We start from the raw sequence: 23,549 nt of genomic DNA, 5'->3' as shown, positions 1-23,549 counted from the left end.
GACAGTTGTGAGTGTGTAAAGCTCTGGCAGAACTGTCTTTTAGGTGTCTCTTCTTGTCTATTGAACATTTTTTGATCATAGATTGAGCTAATCCTCACCTTAATCCTGCTACAGACCAGGATTGCCCGGCAGCATAAGTTACCATGGTTACTAGGCTGGGATTCAGGTTAACCACCTTGATGGAACGGAGTTGTGGCTCAGTTTGATGGAACGGAAACCGGAATTTAGCTCGATGTATCAGGCTTAGCCAGAACCATGGTTTCCATGGTTACCGATGTGAGGCTAATCTTAGCCACTTTGATGGAACAGAACTCTGGCTCACATTAGCCAGACTTGGCCATTTAAGCCTGGATTTGCCTTTAGCCTGCTTGATGGAATACCCCCCTGCTCTCACCTGTTGGCACAGTGAAGCTTTAATATTTCTGTATAAACCAGCCTCTGTAGAGGAACATGTACTGACCTTCACACTGACCTCCATACTGACCTTCACACAGACCTCCATACTGACCTTCACACTGACCTTCACACTGACCTCCATACTGACCTTCCCACTGACCTCCATAATGACCTTCACGCTGACCTCCATACTGACCTTCACACTGACCTTCACACTGACCTCCATACTGACCTTCCCACTGACCTCCATACTGACCTTCACGCTGACCTCCATACTGACCTTCACACTGACCTTCCCACTGACCTCCATACTGACCTTCACACTGACCTTCCCACTGACCTCCATACTGACCTTCACGCTGACCTTCCCACTGACCTCCATACTGACCTTTACACTGACCTCCATACTGACCTTCAGACTGACCTCCATACTGACCTCCATACTGACCTTCACACTGATCTTCAGACTGACCTTCATACTGACCTTCAGACTGACCTCCATACTGACCTCCAGACTGACCTCCATACTGACCTTCACACTGACCTTCAGACTGACCTCCATACTGACCTTCACACTGACCTTCACGCTGACTTTCACACTGACCTCCATACTGACCTTCCCACTGACCTCCATACTGACCTTCACACTGACTTTCACACTGACCTCCATACTGACCTTCACACTGACCTCCATACTGACCTTCACACTGACCTCCATACTGACCTTCACACTGACCTTCAGACTGACCTCCATACTGACCTTCACACTGACCTTCACGCTGACTTTCACACTGACCTCCATACTGACCTTCCCACTGACCTCCATACTGACCTTCACACTGACTTTCACACTGACCTCCATACTGACCTTCACACTGACCTCCATACTGACCTTCACACTGACCTCCATACTGACCTTCACACTGACCTTCAGACTGACCTCCATACTGACCTTCACACTGACCTTCACGCTGACTTTCACACTGACCTCCATACTGACCTTCCCACTGACCTCCATACTGACCTCCATACTGACCTTCACACTGACCTCCATACTGACCTTCACACTGACCTCCATACTGACCTTCACACTGACCTTCAGACTGACCTCCATACTGACCTTCACACTGACCTTCACGCTGACTTTCACACTGACCTCCATACTGACCTTCCCACTGACCTCCATACTGACCTTCACACTGACCTTCACACTGACCTCCATACTGACCTTCACACTGACCTTCCCACTGACCTTCATACTGACCTTCACACTGACCTTCACACTGACCTGTAACGCTTTAATAAAAGAAGATGATTGGTCCATTAATCAGACTTAAATGTGGTTAAAAATTCTTAAATGTCAGACACCTGTGGCCCACCTGTGCTCGTCTAACGGTGTCTCTCCTCTGTCTCCTGCAGGGACCATGTGTTCGCCATCAACCTGGATACTTCCTCTGAGCAGATCGTCCCTCAGCAGGTAAGGCAGTCTGCACATCAGTATCAGCTGATATGATGACATGACTGATGTCAGTGGTCAATGTTCTTCTGTTGAGTCTCAGACTAAAAAGCTCCAGACTAATATCGTCCCACTGTCCCAGGGACAATTTAAACATGTTTGGGACAAACAAAGTTGGGACGAAAGGACACCGTAAACTCAGTATCAACACGTCTGTGATGACATCAGCAGGAGGAGAACTAGTTAATGTCAGCTTATAGCAGCTAGTTAACGTTAGCTGTTAGCAGCTAGTAAACGTTAGCTCTTAGCAGCTAGCTAACGTAAACTCTTAGCAGCCAGTGGAGTTAACAGCTAACGGAGGCCAAAGCTGATATTGATATTAGGCAGTAAAAAGTTTGATATACCTGTTGATATTAAGTACACATTTCATAAATAAACAAAAACACACAACACATTGTTGCAGTCAAACACTTGTGACAAAGACGTGTGAGAGAGGCCGATAGTTTTAACAATTATCATTAAAAATGACATTAGTGAACCGGAACTGTCGATTAATTGGTGATTTGATAATTATCAATTATCCCAAACTGCTCTTTCTGCATTACCTTCTGTAAAAAAAAAAAAAAAGTTTTCACTTCATCTTGTTTATCAGACAACAGATACACTGATACCGATGTATCTGTGATCAACCAATCAGTCTGTCTGGATCTATCAGAGAGGAAATTAGGATTTGATATATTCAATTAAAAGACTTTTAAAGCAGTTACATTTCATAATGTTTCTCGTGGTATCAGCTCAGAGTTTTGGTGCCTCCCTGGTTGTTACAGCAGAGACTCAGCTGTTGGTTCCAACATGGATCTGTTTGTATTTACTGAACACGATTTCCTGTCTGAATCATCTGCTCTCTAATCTGAGCGTCATCTGTTATTTCCTCGCATCCTGTTCAGATTATTCCTCAGACATTCACACTGTGTTTGATTCCTTCTGATCTGTCATGATTAATACCAACGATGTGAGAGTTAAAATTACACACACTGACCCCCTGCTGCTCATGTTTAAACTGGTCCTGTGTCCAGTTAGTGTCCAACGCTGCTGATTATATTGTAGATAATGTGTGGATGATACTGTGCATTATATTGTAGATAATGTGTGGATGATACTGTGCATTATATTGTAGATAATGTGTGGATGATACTGTGCATTATATTGTAGATAATGTGTGGATGATACTGTGGATTATATTGTAGATAATGTGTGGATGATACTGTGGATTATATTGTAGATAATGTGTGGATGATACGTGGATTATATTGTAGATAATGTGTGGATGATACTGTGCATTATATTGTAGATAATGTGTGGATGATACTGTGCATTATATTATAGATAATGTGTGAATGATACTGTGGATTATATTGTAGATAATGTGTGGATGATACGTGGATTATATTGTAGATAATGTGTGGATGATACTGTGCATTATATTGTAGATAATGTGTGGATGATACTGTGCATTATATTATAGATAATGTGTGAATGATACTGTGCATTATATTGTAGATAATGTGTGGATGATACTGTGGATTATATTGTAGATAATGTGTGGATGATACTGTGGATTATATTGTAGATAATGTGTGAATGATACTGTGCATTATATTGTAGATAATGTGTGAATGATACTGTGCATTATATTGTAGATAATGTGTGGATGATACTGTGCATTATATTATAGATAATGTGTGAATGATACTGTGCATTATATTATAGATAATGTGTGAATGATACTGTGCATTATATTATAGATAATGTGTGAATGATACTGTGCATTATATTATAGATAATGTGTGAATGATACTGTGGATTATATTGTAGATAATGTGTGAATGATACTGTGCATTATATTGTAGATAATGTGTGGATGATACTGTGCATTATATTGTAGATAATGTGTGGATGATACTGTTCATTATATTATAGATAATGTGTGAATGATACTGTGGATTATATTGTAGATAATGTGTGGATGATACTGTGGATTATATTGTAGATAATGTGTGGATGATACTGTGGATTATATTGTAGATAATGTGTGAATGATACTGTGCATTATATTGTAGATAATGTGTGGATGATACTGTGGATTATATTGTAGATAATGTGTGGATGATACTGTGCATTATATTGTAGATAATGTGTGGATGATACTGTGCATTATATTATAGATAATGTGTGAATGATACTGTGCGTTATATTATAGATAATGTGTGAATGATACTGTGCGTTATATTGTAGATAATGTGTGAATGATACTGTGCGTTATATTGTAGATAATGTGTGGATGATACTGTGGATTATATTGTAGATAATGTGTGGATGATACTGTGCATTATATTGCAGATAATGTGTGGATGATACTGTTCATTATATTATAGATAATGTGTGAATGATACTGTGCATTATATTGTAGATAATGTGTGGATGATACTGTGGATTATATTGTAGATAATGTGTGGATGATACTGTGGATTATATTGTAGATAATGTGTGAATGATACTGTGCATTATATTGTAGATAATGTGTGGATGATACTGTGGATTATATTGTAGATAATGTGTGGATGATACTGTGGATTATATTGTAGATAATGTGTGGATGATACTGTGCATTATATTGTAGATAATGTGTGGATGATACTGTGCATTATATTATAGATAATGTGTGAATGATACTGTGCATTATATTATAGATAATGTGTGAATGATACTGTGCATTATATTATAGATAATGTGTGAATGATACTGTGCATTATATTGTAGATAATGTGTGGATGATACTGTGCATTATATTATAGATAATGTGTGAATGATACTGTGCATTATATTATAGATAATGTGTGAATGATACTGTGCATTATATTATAGATAATGTGTGAATGATACTGTGCATTATATTTTAGATAATGTGTGAATGATACTGTGCATTATATTATAGATAATGTGTGAATGATACTGTGCATTATATTGTAGATAATGTGTGGATGATACTGTGGATTATATTATAGATAATGTGTGGATGATACTGTGGATTATATTGTAGATAATGTGTGAATGATACTGTGCATTATATTATAGATAATGTGTGAATGATACTGTGGATTATATTATAGATAATGTGTGAATGATACTGTGGATTATATTATAGATAATGTGTGAATGATACTGTGCATTATATTGTAGATAATGTGTGGATGATACTGTGGATTATATTGTAGATAATGTGTGAATGATACTGTGCATTATATTATAGATAATGTGTGAATGATACTGTGGATTATATTATAGATAATGTGTGAATGATACTGTGGATTATATTATAGATAATGTGTGAATGATACTGTGCATTATATTGTAGATAATGTGTGGATGATACTGTGGATTATATTGTAGATAATGTGTGAATGATACTGTGCATTATATTATAGATAATGTGTGAATGATACTGTGGATTATATTATAGATAATGTGTGAATGATACTGTGGATTATATGAGAGTGATGTATGAACCTGTTTGCCTGTTTGTAAAGACAGTTTGATGTTTGAGACTCAGGCAGCAGTTGTGTTTTTGTTATTCTGAACCTCTGTGTGTGTGTGTGTGTGTGTGTGTGTGTGTGTGCGTGCGTTTGTGTGTGTGTTTTACAGGGGAAATGCTGGTTTTTTTTTTTTTTTTAATCTCATTATTTAGCTTTCCTCCCTCGCCAGCCTTTTCATTCAAGTATTAAGCAATCTCTCTTCAGACTTATATCCAATACGGGTGCAGCGCAGCTCTCGTGGCGTTTGAAGTGGCGTGCTCCTTCCTATCTGAATCTCATTTGTCAAACATGATTGCACTTTAAAAAAAAGCCCTCAGAGGCCTGGACTTTGTTTGGTTGTATTTAGATTGGAGCTAAACACGGATATTGGCTGTGATAAGGCGTCGGCTGCACGTCAGGAGATCCAGACTGTTGATGAGGCTGCAGACTGCGACACACAGACATGGGAACTTTCCTCCATCTTTATTTTTCTCTCATGTTGTGTGAGCAGTTGGATATTGGATGTTTGTATATGATGGGTTTTTTTAGCCGTTTATCCGGAGCTGTGCGGCCTGCAGTGTGACGGCAGGGTTATTAAAGACTGGGACCATCTTCTGACTGACTCATATCACCACAGTGAGCTGCTCCTCTTCATCACACATCCATCCCTTCACTCAGGCTCCCAGCCTTCGTTCACTGATCTCTCAGGCTTCAGTGGTCGTGAGTAATTATTAGTAAACCAAACTGAGCGTGGACGGGCGGGATCCATTTCCATAACGCTGACTCCTGCAGATCTTCACAAAGTCGCTGAGGAGATGTTCCCTTCGTGGACGCAGAGGGCAGAGCACAGAGCGCCGGAGTCGTTTACCACTCAGAATATGAAGGATAATTAAGTTCTCACTGTTCTGATGGCGATCAGTGACTGTGATAGTTTGGGAGTGTCAGAGTGTCAGATTCAGGAGGATTACAGATTACAGCCAGCTGAAACTTCTCCTGGTCAGAATTCCTTCAGTGTTGATTGTTGAGGAGCTGAATTATCCACAGAGGTCTCTTCTTCCTGTCTGAGACAGGCCGCTCGCTCAACACCTGTTAATGTGTGCTCACCCTTTATCTCTGTTAACTTCAGATCCAGATGTTGAGGAGCTGAACTATCCACAGAGGTCTCTTCCTCTCAGAAACACACACACCAGCTCATTTACACCAGGAAACACTGTCAGTGTTTCTTTGATGCTGCTCATGTGGAGGAGCTGCAGATTATGAACACATGAATGTCTCTATCTAGAGTTAGTGTTTGGTTTGTCCGTTCAACAGTGTGGTTTCATCACCATCTGAGACTGAGGACAAGACTTGATCTTACTGCCTGATGTGTGTGTGTTCATCTCCTCTGTCAGTTCAGACTCAACCAGGACTGCACATCAGATCTTTGTTATCAACCTCTGTCATTAACTCATCAGGACAGTTTGAAATGTTTAGTTTGAAGAATCAATAATCTGTTGTGTTTCAGCACTTTACTGAAAACAGGAGAAAACTTTAACATTAATTAGAAATAATCTCATTATTCAACAGTGTTATGTGGTATTTGATATATTTCTATAGTTCAGCAGCAGACTCGAGGTCAGACTGAAGAATAAAGGAGATTTAAAGACTCATTAAAAGTATCTCACATCTTTATATCAAACAATGAACAAATATCTCCTGCAGACTTAGTGTCAACAAAGGAATCAAAACAATGAATCAAAGCCTTTTTAAACATTTAAACTGAACATGTAGAAAATAAAGACGGAGCGTCTGAAGAAAAGTTTTTTCTTTGTGCAGGAGACACCAGACGAGTCGCTGCTCAGACTGACTCGTGTCCCTCATGTCTTCATCATTCAGATAAAAGCTAAACTGTGAATAAACCAACCAAACATGTTGTCAACACGAGCTGAGTCAGACGCAGAGTTTCTTCATATCAGGATTAATAGAGGAACGTTAGGGCCTTTCTTCTTCACGTTTCAGTGATGCACCAGTTTGAAGGTGTACAATAAAAGTTATAGTGTTCATTTGCTTATCTACAGTATTGAAACAAAAAAGTAACTGGTCGTTGAATCTCTTCTTTTAATTATTTTCTAAGAGGAGACTTTTTCAAACTTCATCAACAAAATGTTTCAAGTTTAAAATAATTATATTAATTAAACGTTTGTTCAGCTCCGCCCCTTTGAGTGCCGTCCCAAACCACGTAGTGAGGAGAGGAAGTGAGTTATTAAACCCTCTGACAGTGAGCCTGCACTGATGTCGACTTACTGAGCATGTGCAACACGCAACTGTGTTCGTCATGGAAGAAGCTCCGTTCAAATTAATTTCAGCGTGACGACCCTGAGGAATAAACCATTCAAACTGAGACTCACATTTAATATTATCACACAGACGTTAACATGTTAAATGTTGCATCATATTCTGGATCAAATCTTCACCTCTCTGCCACCAAGTATGAGACGTCTCTATTTTAATGTGTTGCAGAAACAAGCAGCTGATAAACTTCAGAGTGAAAAACAAAATTAAGAGACAAAAGATGTGAATCTGAGGAGTCGGTTTTATTTCCATTGGTTTATTTATTCATTCAGTTATCAATTTATTGATTGATTTTAATGACACAAGAATAATAAAGGTCACCGAAACAGCAGCACCAGTAAAATCAAAGATAAAATGTGAGTCGTGTGTGTGTGTGTGTGTGTGTGTGTGTGTGTGTGTGGTCTGGAGGTTAATTGAGGCTAAGTGAGAGCTGGTCACACAGAGAGTGAAGCCACGCAGACGTCCTTTGAATGTGTGTGTGTTTGTTATCAGTGAGGAAACACAGTGTGCAGACATCCCCATATTTCTCTGTTTGTTTGTTTGTTTGTTTGTTTGTTTGGGCCTCAGTTTCTTGAAGTTAATGAGATCTTCATCACAGCTGTCTGGTAATGGCTCTTGAATGATGGGATGGAGCGAAGCAGCTTGTGTCTGAGCTGACAGTTGGCTCTCTCTTCCTTTTTCAGAAACTGACTTGGAAGACGAAGGATGTGGAGAAGTGCACAGTGCGAGGGAAGAACAGTGTGAGTACCCTCCTCTTCCTCCTCCTCTCTGCCGACTGTAATAAGCAGCAGTGTGCAGGGAGCCAATCAGCATCAGGCTGGAGCTGTGTGCGTGTGTGTGTCTCTTTGATTGTGTCATCACAGTAACATCAGTCTGTTTCCACCTGACAGGACGAATGTTACAACTACATCAAAGTGTTGGTGCCTCGGAACGACGAGACGCTGTTTGCCTGCGGCACCAACGCCTTCAACCCCACCTGCCGTAACTACAAGGTAAGCCGCCGCGCCGCCGCATGCCGCCTCCTGGCCTCAATTACAGATAAGAGATCCCATCCAGCTGTTGGGAGACGTGTGGGCTGCTGCTGTTATTGAAGCTGCTAATGGAAATGACAAACTGGTGTCACATTAGCACCTCAGAGTGATGATGTCATAACCACACACAACCACAGGACACTGAGAGAGAACATGTTTCATACATCAGTGAGAGTCAGTGTTTCACGTCTGTCAGCAGAAACACACTGAACTGAGGAGGGATATTGTGATGAAGATAATATGATGATGAGGAGCAGCGCTGCACCACGAGAGGGAAATCTGCACCGACACTGTTTAATACACACACATTAAAGTTTCTCTCAGTCAGCTGATAAAATACTACAAATTATTCTTTGATTTAAAAAATGAAATTATTTGTTAAACAAAAGAATGTCAGAAATACTTAAATTAAATTTAGGTATATGATTGAATTAAATAACTTGATATTTGTTTTGTTTTACAAACACAAAGATAAAACAATAAGTTACACTCTCTGTCCATATCTCAGCCTGTCACTGCGTCTCTATCACACAGATTACTATTGTGATGACAATAACAAAAAGATCACTGCAGCCCGACAGTAAACTTCACTGTTGAAATTAATGTATGCACCATAAATATAAAGACAAATGAAACAGAATATAAAAAGTTAATATGCAGAAACAAGTAAGAGACATTCCTAAATTGAATAAAGCACCAGTTTGATGATATATTATATTAGAAAGAAATATTATATTAGATAATATTTCTTTGAGTTTATAATTTATGGACATTTAAAAACATTAAGATATCTTATTAAAACAACCAACAGCAGTGTGCTGGGTACGTCCTGTTGACACACACAAAACACATGATTGAGGACAGTCAATAAAAGCAGAGATATTTGTTTTGGTAAATGAACCCTAAACATGACCTCAGATAAAATATGGTGATAAAAACATAAAGCAGATATATTTCTCCTCGTATCAGCAGCAGCACCTGTTCTGACACTGGAACATGTGGAGCTGCCCCTCACATCATCAGTCAGACCTCAATCCACTCACATCGCTTTAAGTCCAGCAGTCAGTTGTGTTTCTCCTACTCAGTGTGCTGCACAGTGTTCCTCTGGACACGTTTTGGTCCCAGATTTTGCTGCAGAGTGAGCGCTCTTGACTGTCATGCTACTCTTTGGTACAGACAGCTGCAGACACAGAGGAGGAGAAACTAACATTATCTCCTCTCTGCTGCTGAGACGCTCACAGATGCTTCATACGACTCAGTCACTGGATTCTGTTTGATATCTGCTGTCAGAAAATATTAATGTTGTTGTTTCTGATCTGTTGTTAGTGCTGACGCTGTGCCGACAACAAGCAGCTTTACTTCTCAGTTAAACACAATAATCTCAGTGAAGTCATCAGCCTGACTCTCTCCTCCCTTCACTGGGGTCACTTTAACACTGAGTGGATTATAAAAGGTGGATGATATGTATAAATACAGTACATGTATATATATATATATATGTATATGTATGTATGTATGTATATACAGTACAGGCCAAAAGTTTGGACACACCTTCTCATTCAATGCGTTTTCTTTATTTTCATGACTATTTACATTGTAGATTCTCACTGAAGGCATCAAAACTATGAATGAACACATGTGGAGTTATGTACTTAACAAAAAAAGGTGAAATAACTGAAAACATGTTTTATATTCTAGTTTCTTCAAAATAGCCACCCTTTGCTCTGATTACTGCTTTGCACACTCTTGGCATTCTCTCCATGAGCTTCAAGAGGTAGTCACCTGAAATGGTTTCCACTTCACAGGTGTGCCTTATCAGGGTTAATTAGTGGAATTTCTTGCTTTATCAATGGGGTTGGGACCATCAGTTGTGTTGTGCAGAAGTCAGGTTAATACACAGCCGACAGCCCTATTGGACAACTGTTAAAATTCATATTATGGCAAGAACCAATCAGCTAACTAAAGAAAAACCAGTGGCCATCATTACTTTAAGAAATGAAGGTCAGTCAGTCCGGAAAATTGCAAAAACTTTAAATGTGTCCCCAAGTGGAGTCGCAAAAACCATCAAGCGCTACAACCAAACTGGCACACATGAGGACCGACCCAGGAAAGGAAGACCAAGAGTCACCTCTGCTTCTGAGGATAAGTTCATCTGAGTCACCAGCCTCAGAAATGGCAAGTTAACAGCAGCTCAGATCAGAGACCAGATGAATGCCACACAGAGTTCTAGCAGCAGACCCATCTCTAGAACAACTGTTAAGAGGAGACTGCGCCAATCAGGCCTTCATGGTCAAATAGCTGCTAGGAAACCACTGCTAAGGAGAGGCAACAAGCAGAAGAGATTTGTTTGGGCCAAGAAACACAAGGAATGGACATTAGACCAGTGGAAATCTGTGCTTTGGTCTGATGAGTCCAAATTTGAGATCTTTGGTTCCAACCGCCGTGTCTTTGTGAGACGCAGAAAAGGTGAACGGATGGATTCCACATGCCTGGTTCCCACTGTGAAGCATGGAGGAGGAGGTGTGATGGTGTGGGGGTGTTTTGCTGGTGACACTGTTGGGGATTTATTCAAAATTGAAGGCACACTGAACCAGCATGGCTACCACAGCATCCTGCAGCGACATGCCATCCCATCCGGTTTGCGTTTAGTTGGACGATCATTTATTTTTCAACAGGACAATGACCCCAAACACACCTCCAGGCTGTGTAAGGGCTATTTGACCAAGAAGGAGAGTGATGGAGTGCTGCGGCAGATGACCTGGCCTCCACAGTCACCGGACCTGAACCCAATCCAGATGGTTTGGGGTGAGCTGGACCGCAGAGTGAAGGCAAAGGGGCCAACAAGTGCTAAACACCTCTGGGAACTCCTTCAAGACTGTTGGAAAACCATTTCAGGTGACTACCTCTTGAAGCTCATGGAGAGAATGCCAAGAGTGTGCAAAGCAGTAATCAGAGCAAAGGGTGGCTATTTTGAAGAAACTAGAATATAAAACATGTTTTCAGTTATTTCACCTTTTTTTGTTAAGTACATAACTCCACATGTGTTCATTCATAGTTTTGATGCCTTCAGTGAGAATCTACAATGTAAATAGTCATGAAAATAAAGAAAACGCATTGAATGAGAAGGTGTGTCCAAACTTTTGGCCTGTACTGTATATATATACGTATATATATGTATATGTGTGTATATATATATATATATATATATATATATATGTTCCATCAGTGAGTCAGTTGGATCATGTGATCGAGGCCTCTGGTCTGTTTCATATTTTAAATTCAGAGGTGACTGAGTGTTTATGATTTCTGTCTGTGCCTCATCAGTGTGTTTTGTTTTGAGTGTGTGTGTGTGTGTGTGTGTGTACTTGAATTTTTTATGTGTGTTTCCTACCCCCTTACCTCGTTTCCTTCCTTCCCTCCTCCTGCTGTCAGGTGTAACACTCTGCTCTCAGTCTGAGGACACACAGCGTCATCTCTTGCAAACTGTGTGTGAGAGTGAAGCAGCTGACAGATAAACTGCTGGTGACATCATCACCACCTCACACACTGACCCACATACATCCCATAATATACATCTCATAGTATGCATCCCATAATATATCCCATCACACATTACATCACATAAAACTCTGTATCTTTATGATGCATGTGTTTCCTCTCAGAGACACACCTCTCTGTAGTCAGCTGATTGATTCTGCAGCGGTGGCGGTGATGTCGTGAGTTTACAGCTGTAAACAGTGAGGCTTTCCTGGTGTCGTGTTTCTGTTGGTGATCTCACAGCTGAGTCCGTGTCCTCATGAAGACCCTTGTCTGTCTCTGTGTCCTCTGTCCACTAGATGTCCACTCTGGAGCAGGAGGGGGAGGAGGTGGTGGGACAGGCTCGATGTCCCTTCGAGTCTCGCCAGTCCAACGTCGGCCTCTTCGCAGGTGAGTCAGGAGCAGACGGAGCCAGCGGCCGTACACACTGTCCTGTCACTGACATGTCACAGGTTCGACTCCCACAGCTGCTCCTCTGGGTCATTAGGGTCACAGGGAAGTGACCTGGTGTGTTCAGGGGTCACAGTGACCTGATGTGTTCAGGGGTCACAGTGACCTGGTGTGTTCAGGGGTCACAGTGACCTGGTGTGTTCAGGGGTCACAGTGACCTGGTATGTTCAGGGGTCACAGGGAAGTGACCTGGTGTGTTCAGGGGTCACAGTGACCTGATGTGTTCAGGGGTCACAGTGACCTGGTGTGTTCAGGGGTCACAGTGACCTGGTGTGTTCAGGGGTCACAGTGACCTGGTATGTTCAGGGGTCACAGGGAAGTGACCTGGTGTGTTCAGGGGTCACAGTGACCTGGTGTGTTCAGGGGTCACAGTCACTGATGTGTTCAGGGGTCACAGTGACCTGGTGTGTTCAGGGGTCACAGTCACTGATGTGTTCAGGGGTCACAGTCACTGATGTGTTCAGGGGTCACAGTGACCTGATGTGTTCAGGGGTCACAGTGACCTGGTGTGTTCAGGGGTCACAGTCACTGATGTGTTCAGGGGTCACAGTGACCTGGTGTGTTCAGGGGTCACAGTGACCTGGTGTGTTCGGGGGTCACAGTCACTGATGTGTTCAGGGGTCACAGTGACCTGGTGTGTTCAGGGGTCACAGTGACCTGATGTGTTCAGGGGTCACAGTGACCTGGTGTGTTCAGGGGTCACAGTCACTGATGTGTTCAGGGGTCACAGTGACCTGGTGTGTTCAGGGGTCACAGTGACCTGGTGTGTTCAGGGGTCACAGTCACTGATGTGTTCAGGGGTCACAGTCACTGATGTGTTCAGGGGTCACAGTGACCTGGTGTGTTCAGGGGTCACAGTCACTGGTGTGTTCAGGGGTCACAGTGACCTGGTGTGTTCAGGGGTCACAGTGACCTGGTGTGTTCAGGGGTCACAGTGACCTGGTGTGTTCAGGGGTCACAGTCACTGGTGTGTTCAGGGGTCACAGTCACTGATGTGTTCAGGGGTCACAGTCACTGGTGTGTTCAGGGGTCACAGTGACCTGGTGTGTTCAGGGGTCACAGTCACTGGTGTGTTCAGGGGTCACAGTGACCTGGTGTGTTCAGGGGTCACAGTGACCTGGTGTGTTCAGGGGTCACAGTCACTGATGACGTCTTTAAGGTTTTTTAAAAGTCTCTGAGGGAGCTTGTTTTTCAGAGACCAAACGGGTTTAAGCTGCTTCAATAAAAACATAGTAAACGTCACATTTTTACTGAACATCTGAAACTTCACTCTCAAATAATTATTGAAGTACTGGGGAGAGATGTATGTGTTTTTAATTTGGCTGTTGGGAGGAGCATGCAGATTTAAATGTATGCTGTATTTTGTATTTGTTTTACTGCTGATTTTTAAAGTGCCGGTGGTTTGGAGACTTCTTTTTTTTTTCTTTTCTTTTTACTTCTTCTTTAAAAATGTCAAAATGAGACAATTTATCAGCCAGAAACTGTAGAAACAGAAATTATCACTGGATAATATGTGACAATCTTTGGACACATCGAGTGCAACGAAACTTTTGTCAGAAAAGAAAATAAACACAAATCTGATTTTGATAAAGTAAAATTTCATCAAAATCACTTTATTCAACGTCTCGTTTAAAATATGTGTCCTCACAGTGGCAGTGTGACTCACCAGAGGATCCACGACACAATATCATCACCATACACAAGTCATTCAGTGTCACATATGTGATACAGTGTTATTGCCATACTAAACACATACAATACGCTGAGTGTTGTGATAAAATATATTGTGATTTATTACCTGTTCTCAGCTGTAAATTTAGTCTCCAAAGGAAACTCTCAGTTTTTAGTCTGTTCATGTCACTTCAGTCTTTAATGTTGCAGCAGCAGCAGCATGTTTCTGTGAAACTGAATAAGCAGCAGATTATCTCTCTAATAGGCTCCAAGAAGTTTAATTTGTATTTGTTATATTAATTAATTAATTTATGTAATAAAACGATAATACTTGGCATCTGTGTGACGGTACAATGTTGGCACACAAAAATATTGTGACGAATATGGACTCTGATGTGCGGTCAGGTGTTGTGATGATGATGGAGAAGGAAGATGATACTCTGTGAACATGTCTGAGCAAGTTGGGGGGGGCGGGGAGTTGTTATTGAAAGTGACACCTGTGATCCTGCACCTGTCCTCACAGGCTGATCAAAGTGACCAGAGGAGACGCCTGAAAGAGGAACTGTGATGCCTGACAATGTCTTTATCTCTCAGGTGGAGATTTCTACTCAGCCACCATGACCGACTTCCTGGCAAGCGACGCAGTGATTTACAGGAGTCTGGGAGAAAGTAGCCCCGTGCTGCGGACCGTCAAGTACGACTCCAAGTGGCTGCGAGGTGAGCGTCCAGCAGGCTCAAGAAGGGCCGCTCGGATATTTAAAGAATCACAAACACTGTTAGAAACACTGCTGTGAGTCCTGACAGACTTTCTGATAATGTCAGAGGCTGCAGAGATCAGACAGGACTCAGACTGAGTGGACTCAGACTGAGTCCACTCAGTCTGAGTCCACTCAGTCTGAGTCTGTAACCTGCAGTTGAAATCAGGAGTTGAGTGTCTGTGTCAGCGAGCGCTGATCCAGGAGCAGCTCTGCTCTTTGAACACCATGATCGCTCTGATTGGACGTTGGCTGCTCCTCACGCTTCTGGTTATTCGTCTCTCCTGGACCTGCTCACAGGCCGCTCATCCTGTTTGTCACACATCTCTTCTTCCTGTTTCCCACAGAGCCCCACTTCCTCCACGCCATCGAGTACGGGAACTATGTGTACTTCTTCTTCAGTGAGATCGCGGTGGAGTACACCACTCTGGGCAAGGTGAGGAAATCAGACACTCGTCTGCCTCCTGGTTTCTGACCTCATGCTTGTGTAATAATCCACGCTCGCTCCGCCCCCTCAGGTGGTTTTCTCCAGAGTTGCACGTGTTTGTAAGAATGACAACGGCGGCTCGCCAAGGGTGCTGGAACGTTACTGGACGTCGTTCCTCAAAGCGCGGCTGAACTGCTCCGTGCCGGGCGACTCCTTCTTCTACTTCGATGTTTTACAGTCGCTGACGAACGTGCTGCAGATCAACCACCGGCCGGCCGTGCTCGGTGTCTTCACCACGCAGGCCAACAGGTTGGTGTCAGTGTCTCCTCCCAGTCAGGGCTGCAGGGCGCCGCCCACGTTTCAACCAGGAACAGGAGCTCATTTATAAACACCTCATACGCACCAAACGAGGCCTGAAAGAGGCGCACGCCGCTTCACACACTAAAGTTGTGATGTATAAAAACAGACTTGATCTGAGGAACTGTGACCCACGCTTACCAACATTTGGAGACAGGAAACTAGCGACACAGCTCAGCGTCTGCGTCACTAGTTTCAGGAGGCAGAGCGGGTCGTCAACTGATCAGAAGGTCGGTGGTTCGATCCTCTGTTCCTCCTCCTCGCATGTCCAGTGTCTGTAGGTAAAATACTGAAGCCCAGATTGTTTCAGGTGGACACTGTTACTGTGTGTGTGTGTGTGTGTGTGTGTGTGTGTGTGAGAAAACCTTGTAAAGTGCTTTGTATAAATTGACTGTGTGTCAGTGGAGCAGCACAGTGACGTCCTGCACACAGACTCAAACTGAGGTAGCAGAGCGTCACAAACATGTAGAAGAAGAAAAGACAGGAAGTGGATCACCTCCATGTGTCAGCCCGTCTCCTCCTGCTGAGTCCTCCTTATTAAAAACACAAGGCTGTGTCAGAGTCGAACACGCCGCTCTTGTCTGGCTCTGTTTTAATGTCGGCCTCCTCTGTGTTTCCTCCGACAGCATCACGGGCTCTGCAGTGTGCGCCTTCTACATGGACGACATTGAGAAGGCCTTCAGTGGGAAATTCAAAGAGCAGAGGAACAGTGAGACGGCGTGGACACCTGTTCCTGAGGATCAGGTCCCCAAACCAAGGTAAGAAATGCCTTTAAATAACAAACTGTCAGCTTGTCTCTGCAGCTGCTGCTGGTGTTGTTCTGCCTCCAACAGAAACACACACCTGTGTCTCCTTCCTGCTCACAGCTGCTCGGGGGGGGGGGGGGGGGGGGGGTCATGGGTCTGTGCTGGCGATGGTCTTGGTCGGAGGAAACATGTTTTCGGATTGTCCAAATGTCCGTCTCTTGAAGACGATATCTCAAGATCACCTTGAGAGATTTTTTTCAGCACAAACGTCCACCTGGACTCAACACTGAAGACATTAGATGTTGTTGTGTGTCATGTGTGTGTGTGACCTCGCATAACATGACTGGTGGGCGGAGTCATACAACCAGGGGCGGTAACTGTTTGTTTCTGTGCTGCTGTTGTTCAGGCCGGGATGCTGCGCTGGCGAGGGCTCAGCCGCCGCCTACAAGTCATCCACCACCTTCCCCGATGAGACGCTGACCTTCATCAAGTCGTACCCGCTGATGGACGAGTCCGTCCCCTCGGTCAATGACAGACCCTACTTCACCCGCACCACCAGCAGGTACGACTCATCACAGCTCACCTGTTCTCTTTTATCAGCAGACCTTTAATGAGTCCACTGAGAGGACGCCAGCCCCGCCCATCGTCCCCCACAAACCTTCGCCGCTCAGACACACAATCAGTGACAGCTGTGATTAATGACTTCAACACTTGATCAAGTAAAAACACTGAAGCAACACAGAATGAAATTAATCAGCTCTCACACTCTTTATTTCTTTAATATAAAAGCTACAACTAACTTTAATTTTCTTTATCAATTATTTTCTTCATTAATAAATTATTATTTAACTTTACAAAGTCTCACAGTGTCTCAGAGTCCAAATGTGTCCTCACGTCCAAAACCCAAAAGAAGACATGAAGACCTGTCTGTCTGTCTGTCTGCAGCTGTATGACCAATATAGACAAACAGCACAGATAAAGGTCCAGTGGATGCAGAGGCTCTGATCACTGTAGAGTTTGAACAAATGAATTCCTGTTGATCATCCGATCAATTGATGGACTGATTGATTACTTCGTCTTATTTTCCTATATTTATTTCTGAGCTATAAAACTGAGACATGAATCAGCTTTAACAGGTCTGATGCTTAAGAATCACCAACCTGTTCCTCCAGATGTCACTGATGGAAACCAGTAAACCAGCTCCTGCACCATGACTCAGAAAAGCTCCTGTTCAGACGCCTCCTCTGGGAAAGTCTTCATTAAATACAATTAAAAACTCCACCATTAGTTTTACAGCAGAGTTTGTGCTGTCCGACTCTGTGCTGTGATGTTAGCGTGCAGCTTTATTGCCTGAGGTCTGGAACATGATGTCACCGCAGCGTTTCCTCACTGGACGAACTGACCTGCGGAATCTACTGATGTGAGTCGATGATATCAGTGAAAGTTGAATCGTTGATAAGTGACACAAACGATGAATGGACCTTGTTTAGCTCCTTTCTAGTCACACACTCACACACTGGTGGCCGAGGCGACCGTACAAGGTGCCACCTGCTGCTCAGTTTATAACACACTCACACACTGATGATGAGCCATTAGGAGCAGTTTGGGGTTCAGTATGCCCAAGGATGCTACAGCATGCAGACTGGAGGAGCCGGGGATCAAACTGCTGATCTTCTGATTAGTGGACAGAGAGGGACAGACAGAGAGAGGGACAGACAGAGAGAGGGACAGACAGACGGACGGTACCCAGCAGCCTCCTCCACGCCTCCTGAAGCAGAGCCGGGCTGACAGCCAGCCTCGCTGCAGCAGCTCCTCGCTGGGGAAACATTCGCCGCTTCACATCTGGCGGCAGAAACATCACATCTGCGCGGTGTCTCCCAGGAGAGGAGCCAGATAAATGAAATCTAACCAGGAGCACATCACGCAGTCATCACAGGGACGTGCTGCCAGGCAGGTCCATGTGGGTAAACACAGCGGCTTCCGAGGGACCATCTGGGAGGGACGGAGGGAGAAGTGAGGCCACACGAGCCGCCGCCGCCGCCGCTGCTGCTGTCCTTTACAGAAGAATGTAGAGTCAAAGAGCAGGTTTATCAGAGGAAGTTTGTTGAGATGGCGGGTCGGAAAGGAGAAACACAGGCAAAGAAAATGAATGAGTAAAGCTCAGCTCTCTGTCAACAGTCGGTGGACTCAAGGTGCCCTTCAGCTCAGCTCTTAATCCTCCTCCGCTCCAGTGGAGCCAGCAGGAGGCGGCTGTGGTGATACTGGGCAGCTCCCAGGTGTGACTGTGTGCCGCTGCATGAATATGAAGCAGGGCGGAGCTTCTTTCTCGTGCAGCCGCAGCGCCTCACAAACACTACCAGAGGACTGAAGGCTGTGGGCGGACGCAGAGATGGACGGATGAAGGGATTAGAGGATGTGGGCGACGGAGGAAGAGGACGGTGGGCTGGTAGATGAAGAGATTGATCGCAAGCTGAAGTTTTCTACAATGAGCTGAGTGTTCGCCCACATGTTGTTTTGTTTACCACAGGAAGTGGACTGTGACTCAGCTAACAACAATGTGAAGATGCTCAGCAGCACACGTCCTCTCATTACGACAGCTTGACCTCAGCAGATCTGCTCTGTGATTGGTTCACTGTACGTCAGCGTGTCTGTTTATAGCCCGTCTGTTTCTATTTCCTGTCTCTGATGCAGGTTCAAGTTGACCCAGATCGCCGTGGACACGTCTGCGGGGCCGTATAAGAACTACACCGTGGTGTTTCTGGGCTCAGATAACGGCCATGTGCTGAAGATCCTGGCGAGCACCGAGGGCGCCAACGCCTCCTTCAGCACGCAGCTCCTGGAGGATATCGACGTCTACAACCCCAACAAGTCAGACCGTCTCTCTGCTTCCTTCATGCTTGTGTCTCTGTCCTCTCCTCCTCTCATCTGTCCTGCCCACCCACTCTCTGCTCTGTTGTAACACTTTGCATCACCCTGTACAGCCGCAGGCGATGCTTTCTTCTTCTGTGTCTTCTTTTGTTTTGTGGCTGCACAGCTTGAAGAGTCTTTCTGCTCAGAGTTGATTCACAGCCGGCGCTCTGTATAATTTTCAGACAGCGCCGCTTGTCTGCTGTGCTGATTTCAAACAGGAACAAAGTGGAAGATGTCTGATGGTGACAGTTGGTGTTTCTGTGTGTTCTTAGATGTAACGTACGGGGCGAGGACAGGAGGGTGCTGGGTCTGGAGCTGGATCGGGATCATCACGCCTTGTTCGTGGCATTCTCCAGCTGTGTGATCCGTGTGCCGCTGAGCCGCTGCTCCGACTACAGCACCTGTAAGAAGTGAGTCACCTGTAGAGCCGAGCTCTACCTCAGCAGCTCAGCAGCTTAGATGATAAATCTGTGACGTGATTAGACGTGTGTGCGTGTGTGTGTGAATGAGGAAACAGCAGAGCGCCCCCTTCAGGCTGGGAGGGAGCTCATGATGAACAGACAGAGTGATGTGTGTGTGTGTCAGACTGAAGCTCTCAGTTTATCATCAGTCATGAACTTCTGCTGCTGACTCACCTTCACAGACAGTGTGAGGCCCGTACACATGCTGCATCTTTAACCGCCTGGAAAACACAAGGTCGGCCGCTGGGCGCTACTCTGTGACAACTTTGAAGAGCGCACAGGCAGGCTGCATCTGAGGTTGCTAAGCAACCATAACCAGCACCGTATCACAGCCCACTTCTCTGAAATCCTGAGAGCAGAGCTGATCTTCTTCTGGTCGTTGTTGTGTGTGCGTTGAGACTAATATATCGTCTGTGGGACAGATGTAAAACTAAATCAACTTCTCCTCCGTATTTATCACAGACTGATATTTACTGAGGGGAAGTTCATCTGTGGGCTGTGATTGGTTGGTCCTCGTCACATGACATGCAGCGCACTCTCAGGATGCAGCTGTTACACCCTGAAAAAGGCTTGTACATTGAGACGGTGTCATCTGGTGTTTGAGCGCCTGCTGCACGTCTATAATGAAAACAATGAATCTGAGGGTGCAGAGAACGCCACGTGTGTGCGACCTCAAGGTTCGTTCTTACACCTATGACCTTTAATGAATACCAACAGAGAAACACGACCTCACACTCACAGCTGAAGCTTCTCTCTTCACCGCACTGAAACAAACTATTCAAACTTGTCAGATACAAAATCAAACTCACCAAACTGTCTTTGTTCATCTGGTGAGGTGTGTGGTTAGTTCACTGTTCAACACTCACCAGTTCTGCTTTGGTCAAAACAAACTCTGAATTCAGCCAGTTAAGACTCGGACACGTCAAGTCGATGGTCGACCGTCGGTCTCTTTAGCAGAAATGTTTCCTGATGGTTTGTGTTATTGTTCACTGGCGCACGGTAAATATGCTCTGATTGTGCTGTTCATGTGCTAACTGGCTAACTAGCATCAAGACGCTCTTCCTGTTTCCCTTTTTCAATGATGAATATAGACGACCGCCATCTGCTGCTGTGGAGACTCATTTTCTCTCAGCAGAACGGACGAGCTGTAGTCTCTGAGGTTTGTTTGTGTGCAACTGTTTGGCGGAGACATGGCGACGTGAGGCGATGCAGCAGTCGGCCTTCGTCACTGTTACTGTCACTCTCTAAAGTCTGTTTGGTGTGTCTGGACCTTAAGATGTGAAAATCTGTCCTGCGGTTTCTCGCTGATGTGGAGAGCTGTCTGTTTACAGTCCTGTAACGTTATCCCCACCTCGCACTAGGGCTGTCAAAATTGCTCAAAAATGACGTTCAAATATTCCTTCTAATAATTCATAGGTTCGAACCATTCGAATTTTTTTTTTTTTTTTTTTTTTTGCATTATGTCCACAAGAGGGCAAACTAATACAAGGAAACATACTTGTATATGTATTAATACAAGGAAAACATAACTACTCGTAGGTATTTTTATTTCAACATAAACGTCTTTGAAAACATTTACATACCTACACATTAAAACACATAAAACAATTACCTATAACATTACGTTATAAACGACCACGGACCTCTCGCTCGCCCCCCCTCTCTGACCCGTCAGGCCACACCGCCCGCGGAAGCGCTGCGAATAGCCTCGAAGTGCCGAGAAGCGAAGCCAGTTTCCTTTCAGTGCCCATGTTAACCAATTGTGTCATCCACGCCGGCTGCGCCGCACTGCGCAGCTCCGTGGCCGGCTTGCGCCCTGCAGCGATCGTTTCACCGTCTGGTCTATTTTCTGCACGAGCTGCGAGCAAATGTGTCAAGCCGGGTGACGGAGACAACAGCTGGGAGCAGAACCGCTTGTCGACCAGCGTGGAGAAATGCACGTCTGATGTGAACGGAAGTGCTCCGGCTTGCTCGAGAATTTCGGTGCGCTACACTTGGCAGCACTTCTGCGGACGGTGTGGCCCTGGCGCAGTGCGTTCAGTGCAGCGGCCTAGGCCAACGCCCACTCGCCAAGAGGACAGCTGCCGTGGTGTGTTTTTTTTCTCCACAACTGAATATCAATTTTCACAATCGAAGGTCCTTTTTTTTTTTTTTTTTTTTCAAATTCAAATTTAAATTCAAATTTAGAATATTCGTTGACAGCCCTACCTCTCACAGTCACCATGTTTGTCAGCTCAGCTTCCTGTTCCACCTGTACAGACAGAGTGACCTCTGGTGGAGCTCCACACACAGTACAGCCTCACAACAACACCTGTGTGTGAGAAAGATTTATTTGACTTCTAAACATCCTGTCGTACTGTAACACCATGGCTCCGCCCACACCTCGTAGATTCATCATAATCATAATAATCATCAGTGACTGTGCCGAGCCACACGACTCAGCTCTGTTTCAGGAAGACTGAAGAATGAGACTGAATGGAGACAAACCCATCACATGATGGAGACATGTATTTGTGCTGGAACAAAAGAGCACACGCGTCCTGTGACATGTGATGGTCATGTGTTCATGTTGACCGGCCTGCAGACAGACCACCAAACTAGAGAAGCAAAAGTAAGAGGTAAATGTTTCTGAGACTCACAGAAACAGAAGTCAGAGATTATGTACGGCCTCTCTGTGCAGACTGAGACCACACTCGGTGCTGAGTGAGTTCAGGGTTTCTTCCTGGCTGTGTGACGGGAAGAAAACAGCGCCGACTCTGCCCGGTAACTCCAGTACGGAGGATCAGTTTGTCTGCAGCTACCAATTTCAGAAATGTGTCCGCTCCTGGTGTTGTTAGAGGTTTCTGGAACAGAGAGTAGAGGTTGTGCCGTGATGTTCCTGGACTCCTCAGAAAGCTCTGAGCCGTGTTGGCAGGTCAGGGTGAGACGTGGTGCGGCTCTGTGGTTGGCGGCAGCAGGAATATTTGTATAAGCTGATTCTGATCAGATTCCTGCTGGAGCTTCATGTCTGAGTGCACGTGGTCACGTGTTCTCACACAGCTGCAGGAGGAAGAGGAAGAAGAGGAGGCAGCTTCAATAGTTTGATACTCAGGAGTTCAAGATGGACAGCAGCAGAATTTTCCTGTAAAACTAAATAGCACCAATTGTTACTGAGGATCCGAGGACACACAGCTGCATGAGGTCGTCTCCTTTAACAGACGCTCTGCTGTTACAGTGACACAGAGGACCATTAACCAGTGGTGGACAAAGTACTCTATTACTTGAGTCAGAGTTCAGATACTCCTGGTCAAATATTACTTCAGTACATCTGAAAGTTACAGAATCAAATTATACTTTAGTAAAAGTACTGGATTACTTTTTAGGTTTTTGATCGTTAAAAACTGTACTTAAGTAAATGTACTTAGTTACTGTCCACGACTGTGACTGTGAGAGCAGACGTGCAGCGGGCG

At 44.3% G+C, this 23,549-nt stretch overlaps 1 protein-coding gene across 2 annotated transcripts in view; it reads left to right on the top strand.

Moving 5' to 3' along the window:
* sema6cb (semaphorin 6Cb) overlaps window positions 1-23,549 on the top strand; it is a 204,217-nt gene that overhangs the window by 146,127 nt on the left and 34,541 nt on the right. For both annotated transcript variants that reach the window (XM_033640692.2, XM_078171252.1), the window contains exons 6-16: window positions 1,816-1,873; window positions 8,439-8,495; window positions 8,646-8,747; window positions 12,623-12,713; window positions 15,039-15,161; window positions 15,547-15,635; window positions 15,718-15,935; window positions 16,610-16,741; window positions 17,136-17,291; window positions 19,421-19,597; window positions 19,912-20,049. In XM_033640692.2, the coding sequence (XP_033496583.1) occupies window positions 1,816-1,873; window positions 8,439-8,495; window positions 8,646-8,747; window positions 12,623-12,713; window positions 15,039-15,161; window positions 15,547-15,635; window positions 15,718-15,935; window positions 16,610-16,741; window positions 17,136-17,291; window positions 19,421-19,597; window positions 19,912-20,049 (1,341 nt within the window). The remainder of the gene's footprint in view (window positions 1-1,815; window positions 1,874-8,438; window positions 8,496-8,645; window positions 8,748-12,622; window positions 12,714-15,038; window positions 15,162-15,546; window positions 15,636-15,717; window positions 15,936-16,609; window positions 16,742-17,135; window positions 17,292-19,420; window positions 19,598-19,911; window positions 20,050-23,549) is intronic.

This window comes from Epinephelus lanceolatus, chromosome 10 (genome assembly GCF_041903045.1).
Source record: "Epinephelus lanceolatus isolate andai-2023 chromosome 10, ASM4190304v1, whole genome shotgun sequence".
Classification (NCBI taxonomy): Eukaryota; Metazoa; Chordata; class Actinopteri; order Perciformes; family Serranidae; genus Epinephelus; species Epinephelus lanceolatus.
The sequence above is the reverse complement of the archived record's forward strand: the minus strand, read 5'-3'. Positions and strand labels throughout refer to the sequence as shown.